This window comes from Pteropus alecto, unplaced genomic scaffold (genome assembly GCF_000325575.1).
Source record: "Pteropus alecto unplaced genomic scaffold, ASM32557v1 scaffold43, whole genome shotgun sequence".
Taxonomy (NCBI): Eukaryota; Metazoa; Chordata; class Mammalia; order Chiroptera; family Pteropodidae; genus Pteropus; species Pteropus alecto.
This window is the reverse complement of record NW_006435764.1, coordinates 930,216-936,698: the sequence shown is the minus strand read 5'-3', so window position 1 is coordinate 936,698 and position 6,483 is coordinate 930,216. Positions and strand designations below refer to the sequence as shown.

The 6,483-nt window shown below is 68.7% G+C and overlaps 1 protein-coding gene across 1 annotated transcript in view; it reads left to right on the top strand.

Annotated features, from left to right (window-relative positions):
* Positions 1-202: 202 nt before the first annotated feature.
* CTSD (cathepsin D) overlaps positions 203-6,483 on the top strand; it is a 7,284-nt gene continuing 1,003 nt past the window's right edge. The window contains exons 1-7 of the mRNA XM_015588908.2: positions 203-383; positions 1,952-2,075; positions 2,493-2,611; positions 4,006-4,232; positions 5,829-5,951; positions 6,136-6,280; positions 6,367-6,465. Coding sequence (XP_015444394.1) covers positions 261-383; positions 1,952-2,075; positions 2,493-2,611; positions 4,006-4,232; positions 5,829-5,951; positions 6,136-6,280; positions 6,367-6,465 — 960 coding nt within the window. The 5' untranslated portion in view covers positions 203-260. The remainder of the gene's footprint in view (positions 384-1,951; positions 2,076-2,492; positions 2,612-4,005; positions 4,233-5,828; positions 5,952-6,135; positions 6,281-6,366; positions 6,466-6,483) is intronic.

Genomic DNA, 6,483 nt, shown 5'->3' with positions numbered 1-6,483 from the left:
TCTGAGTGGAGCAGATGGGCTGGGGGCCCAGGCGAATGGGATGGCTCAGAGGACTTCCTGCAGGGGTGGCAGGCGACTGCCCACACCTAACGGACCCCACCAGCCACTGTCACAGAAGAGACCAGAGTGGACACGGGACGAGGGGGCTTTCAGAGCCTCTGGTGGCTGAGGAGGGGGAGGGGGAAGCGAGCCCGCCCTGAGGAGGCCCGATCCCCTCTTACAGAATCCCTCTGCACAAGTTTACGTCCATCCGCCGGACCATGTCGGAGATGGGGGGCCCCGTGGAAGACCTCATCGCCAAAGGCCCCATTTCGAAATACGCCCAGGGGGCGCCCGCTGTGAGCGGGGGGCCCATCCCTGAGATGCTCAAGAATTACATGGACGTGAGTTCGGGTGGGGCCTGGGCCTGAGACCTGGACTGCACTGACTCCTTGTTGTGGTCTGTCACAGCTGGCCTTTGGGAAAAGCTGCTCAGAGTGGCCTGTTGGACGAACTGCCTGTGGGGGCGGAGCTTCCCGGGCCACGCCCCCTACCCCATGAGGGTGTTCACTTCCTGTGCAGTTTGCACAGTCCCGGGCTTCTGCCCGGCTTGGGGGACCAGTTGGGGTGGCCTGGGCACCTCCGCAACTTCTCGCCTAAGTGCCACTGACCCTCGGCTCAGAACTGGGCAGGCGCTCGTCCTCAAGTCTACCCTGTGGGGACAGCGTCACCCTCTACAGATGAGGGAGCTGGGCTCAGGGCCACCAGCAGGGCGTGGAGGAGCCAGCATCAGATGTGGGCCTGCCCCGGGAGGCTGCAGGGTGGGGCCCAGGGGTCCCAGAGATTGGGTATCGGGGCCTGCCTGCCAGGGCGGGACTAACTGCCTGGAGCTGTGTCAGAGGCCTGGGGCACCCCGGGATCCAGCCCCTGCTGCTGCTCCTTATGTGGGAAATAGGCTCAGACCTGGACCGTTCCAGAAGCCACACAGCATGCTGGGGCCGGGCCAGCCTGCTCCCGGCTCGGAGGCATCTTCTCTGTGTGCCCTGAGTTTTGGGCAGTCCATTTGCCATTGTTCTGCCTGAAGTTAGGACAGGCGGCTATGTCCTCTGTCCTGCTTGGCTGGAGCCCCAGCCGTGCCAGGAAACTGGCACCTCACAGGCGTGTGACCAGGCTGGTGGAGGGTGGCCACATGCCCGGGGACAAGTGACCAGTTCCTGGTTTTTCCGAGTGCCCACACACCGGGAGGTTTGCTGAGTCACTCTCCCCCACACCCACCCTGGACACTTTTGCTGGGTCCTGTGTCCGCAGCTGTGGTGCTCCCTGGAGCCAGGTAGCTGGGGAAAGATGTCCCGGGGGGATTGGTGCCAGAACCACGTGGCGACCGGCATTCCAGTCTCCCTCCCAGGGGAAGGGGTTATCCAGGCAGGCAGGGCCCAAGTGGCCCCAAGTTCGAGAATGCCCGTACCCGCTGATCTACGAGAGGCCAAGGACAGGGCTTCCCGCCGAGGCTCGGAGGGTTACACGTGCTGCTCCTGCTCGCTTGAGCACCCCCAGGCTGCCCTGGCCCCGGTGTGAGCAGACGGGGACCTGAGGCCCAGAGCAGTCAAGGTGGGGTGGCTGGGTGACGAGGTACTCTCAGCCTGCAGGGTGCACCTCCTCCCCTTGGCCGCTCGGACCCCACTGCCTAGGAGCCTTCGGGCTTGGCCCGCAGGGCAGGGGCAGGGTCGGAGCTGAGGCCGAAGAGTCAGGCCCTGACTCTGCCCCGGCCTCGGCGAGGCCCTTGCCGCCCGAGGCTGGGTGGCGGGCTGAGCCTGTGCTGACTCCACCGGGACCACTGGTTTCCTCCTTCAAAGGAGGGTCTTCCCTGCTCTCACCTGGGCAGATGGTGGGGCTGTGCCCGGGGGTCCGGGGAGCAGCGGTCTAGACCGCGGGTGCCCCCCCGCCCCCGCCCTGATGGACGGCGCCCCCTCAGGCCCAGTACTACGGGGAGATCGGCATCGGGACACCGCCACAGTGCTTCACGGTCGTCTTCGACACCGGCTCCTCCAACCTGTGGGTCCCCTCCATCCACTGCAAGCTGCTGGACATCGCCTGCTGTAAGTCGCACCTGCACGTCTCGGCCCAGCCGCCCTCTCCGTGGGCCCGGGAGCAGGCAGGGCGGTTGGGGAGCAAGGGGCACCCAGCCCCGTCCGCCCCACGCGCACACTCCCCCGGGGAACTGCCCTGTGGGCTGGCAGCGGGGACGAGGGCAGCCCCGACCTCCACTGGCCCTCCTCCGCGGCTCGCTCCCGCCCCCTGGCCACACCAGACGCCCAGCTTCCCGGCGACCCTGTTCCTGCCAGCCTCGTTCTCTCTGGGCCGGGGCGGGGCATGAATGGGTTGAGACCACGTCTGGGGTGTTGGCCCACTGTCCCAGGCCCAGGGTCACCACCAGCAAACCCCAGCCCTGGGAGGGCGGCGGGGGGCCGGGGCCGGAGGCCGGGGCGGCAGGCTGACGGCCCCCCGTGCCGCAGGGATCCACCACAAGTACAACAGCGGCAAGTCCAGCACGTACGTGAGGAACGGCACGGCCTTCGACATCCACTACGGCTCGGGCAGCCTCTCCGGGTACCTGAGCCAGGACACCGTGTCGGTGAGTCCGTCCCGGGCAGTGGGCGACAGGCCGAGACCCCACCCCGGGGGCAGGGCTCTGGGCTAGCTGCCTGGAGGGGCTCGAGCCTGGTGGCCGGCAGAGGTCAGCGGGCAGAGGGCGGAGGGCAGGGGGCACATACGGCTTGATCAGAGGCCTAGGGCGAGGCAGAGCCTGGCTCAGCGGTGACAAGCAGCGTGGAAGGCCCGGGCGCAGGCCTGGTGGCCAGGAGGGTTGGAGGGAGGCGGGGTGGGAGCTGCCGACGTGGCGAGGGCTTCAGCCCCTGTGGTCCCTGAGGCCCGGGCACACAGGGCAGATCTGGGACCGGGGCCTGGTGGGTGCTCAGCACGACTGCCGTCCGGGGCAGAGGACCTGGTTTCACTGTGACGCATCAGGTTTGAGGTGCCAGCTGGGTGCTCGGGACCAGGCCTGCACCAGACGCCTGCAGCTGGGGGACTCGGGGAGGGTGGAGGTGGGTGGGGGTCCCTCCAGGGCCGTGCCCGCAGTAGAGGGTCTCTGGGGTCGAGTGCAGGACGTCCCTCCCCAGGAGGGGTCCACAGGTCCCTGGGGGCTCTGATCCCCTCCGGTTAAGCGCCGGGCGTGGTGCCGCCTCTGGCATTCTGGGTGGTGAGGGGCAAAGAGGAACATGGTCCCCTCCTGGCCCTGAGTGGGGCAGGAAGGCAGCAGCGCCTCCTTCAGGCCAGCATCCTGCCCACGGGTCCCTGTGGGGTGGGCTCAAGTAGTCCCCTCTGGCGGCTTACACCTGTGCTGCTGGCTTGAGGACCCAGAAAGATGTCCCAGAGAAAGTGACCGGTGTCCCAGCCTCTCTCCTCGGGGCTCTCTCCTCACGGGCCGCCCTCCCAGGCCGCCCACATCCGCGACCCCGCTCGGCCTGCCCGGTGCCCTGGGGTGCTGCGAGGGCCTGAAGCAGGAAGTTGGCCAACACGCTTCTCTCCCCGGGCGTCTCTCCCTGTGTCGGCCCCACAGCCGTTCTCCCCACATCCTGTTCTCGCTCTGCAGCCCGCGGGGGAGGGGCAGTGTGGCCTCGAGTCTGCGTGGGGCTTGGGTCACGGGGTCCCAGGGTCCAGGACCTGAGCCCAAGGGCCGAGCCGGCCTTGCTGGGGAGGACCGGGGAGGGCTGGGCCTGAGCGAGGGGCCTCCCTCTGCTCCGGTCCGGTCTGACAGTCCAGACCTCGCAGCCCTGTGCCCAGCCGCCCCGGCCACCCCTGGTCCAGTGTCACCAGCCCTTCCCTCCTGCCCTTGCCCATCTTAAATCCCGTGAGCAAGGCGATGGCCGGGGACAGCGGGGTGTCGTAGCTGTGGCCCCCATGTGCGGGGCCCAGGGCTCAGGCGGGGCTCGGTGGTCCCCATGGCCCACTGACCCGCGGGGCCCACAGGTGCCCTGTAAGTCGGCCCCGTCGCCGCCGAGCAGCGTCAAGGTGGAGAGGCAGATCTTCGGGGAGGCCACCAAGCAGCCAGGCATCACCTTCATTGCGGCCAAGTTCGACGGCATCCTGGGCATGGCCTACCCCCGCATCTCGGTCAACAACGTGCTGCCCGTCTTCGACAACCTGATGCAGCAGAAGCTGGTGGACAAGAACATCTTCTCCTTCTACTTGAACAGGTGGGCGGCGCCCACCGTCCCCCTCAGCCCGGCCGAGCTGCAGTGCGGGGGTGGGGGGTGGGGGGGTGAGGGGGGAGCGGGGCGTGCTGCCGCACCCCGTGTCGACCCTCCGGGCACTGGGCCACAGCCCCTGACCTCTGACCTCGCACAGAGCAGCTAGCAGCCCCTAGAGAGAGCCATGACTTGCCGGGGGTTTCCCCACAGGAGGTCTGGGGTCTTGGTGGGTGGGCCTCGCTCCTGCAAGAGCCAGAGCTGGTGACGGACAGATGCGGACCCCGCGTGGCTGTCAGCCCCGAGGGGACGAGGCCGTGAGCCCTGGTCTGTGACAGGCGCCCTGGAGGCAGGGGTCCAGGGGAGGTAGCCGGTTGGGTCTGGAGATCCGGCGGTGACTGGGGAGGGTAGGCACGAGGCAGCACTGCTCGGGGAGACCGTGGGGCGGTCCCTACGCCAGAGCAGCCTCTTGGCAGTGCCAGGCAGAGGGGTCCCACCCAGCATCACGTGGCAGGTGACCCATGGCCAGCGGCCCAGAAAGGGTCTCACACGTCCAGCCTCGGTCTGCTCTTCTCAGGCAGTGACGCAGCTGGGGTGTGGGTGTGGGTGTGGGCAGGGACAGCCTGCTGGTCACTGCGCCCTGCTCTAGGGCCCACCACCTCGAAGGCCCACCTGGCGCTCGGGGTCTGACTGCGTTTGGCTCTACATGGGTGCTGCCCTCTGTCTCGCCCTCGGTCAGCGGTCTGCCGATGCTGGGGCACAGGACCTGGGTGGGGCCGCTGCCCTGGGAGCCCTCGGCCCTGGCGGAGGGGCACCCAGGAGGTCGGCCGGGCCTGGGCTCGGGGGCGGACAGCCCAGCACCGTGACTCCGGCCGTGGGCCCAGGCGGAGGTAGAGTTCGGGGAGGGAGTGAGGGGTGTGGCTCACAGGGACGGCTGGGTCGGGGCGAGCAGGGTGCTGGGGGCGTGTCTGGTTTCTGCTGGGACGCGGAGGCCTTGGTGGCGGGGGAACAGGGTTTGCCCGGTGCTTCCGAGCTCGGGGACAGGCCCGGAGAACGATGTCCCAGGACCTCGGGACGTAAGTCCCGGTGAGAGGAGGGGCCCGCCCGCTCCGGCCGTGAACGGAAAGCTGAGGTCTGAGGCGGGAGCGAGCGCGGGAGCATTTGGGCCTGGAAGCAGTGCGTGCGAAGGTCCTGGGGCGGAACGAGGCGGCTCAGCTCACGGGCTGCCCGGCACCGCCTCCTGGAGGCCCTCCTTGGTTTTTCTTCCAGGCAGACAGCGTCCCCTCCTTGGGCTCCTAGTGTTCCCTTCCCACCTGCCCACTGGCCTGAGGCCTGACCCTCCCCGCTGGCAGCCCAGGAGCCCTGAGGCTGGAGCAGGGTCTCACCCTGTGGGGACTGGGGACGGGAGTGCCCGCAGTCCCCAGGGTGCGGGATCGGAGAAGGAAGCTCTGTTCCTTCTGGACACTGCGTCCCTGCAGTCCCGGGAAGGCCCTCGAGGTCGCCCTGCCCGCCCTTCCCTCTGACCTCCCGGCCGCAGCCAGCACCGCCCCACCTCGTCCTGGACTGCTGGCCAGGCCTCGACTCCCCGCCTCCCTCTGCTTCCAGGGACCCCAACGCGCAGCCGGGGGGCGAGCTGATGCTGGGTGGGACCGACTCCAAGTACTACACGGGCTCCCTGAGCTACCTCAACGTCACCCGCAAGGCGTACTGGCAGGTGCACATGGAGCAGTGAGTACCGGCCGGGCGGTGGGGTTGGGGCGGCCTGGACCCCGTGCCCTGTCCATCCCATGCGGCACACGGCACACGCGGCTGTGAGCCTGCTCTCGGCTCCTGGTGCTGACCTTGGGTGGGACGCAGCCTGCCGTGGGGGGCACCAGGTGGCCTGGGGGGGACTCAGCCACCTGTCCTGCAGGGTGGACGTGGGGAACAGCCTGACCCTGTGCAAGGCTGGCTGCGAGGCCATCGTGGACACGGGCACGTCCCTGGTGGTGGGCCCCGTGGAGGAGGTGCGCGCCCTGCAGAAGGCCATCGGGGCAGTGCCGCTGATCCAGGGCGAGGTGAGCGGCTGGGCGGGCGGTGGGGGCGCCCAGGGTGGCCGGGCTGCTTCCCCCAATCCACGCACTGCTGTCTCCTCCTCTTCCAGTACATGATCCCCTGCGAGAAGGTGTCCAGCCTGCCCGAGGTCACTCTGAAGCTGGGGGGCAAAGGCTACAAGCTAGGCGCAGAGGACTATACACTCAAGGTGGGGGGCGCGGGCGGG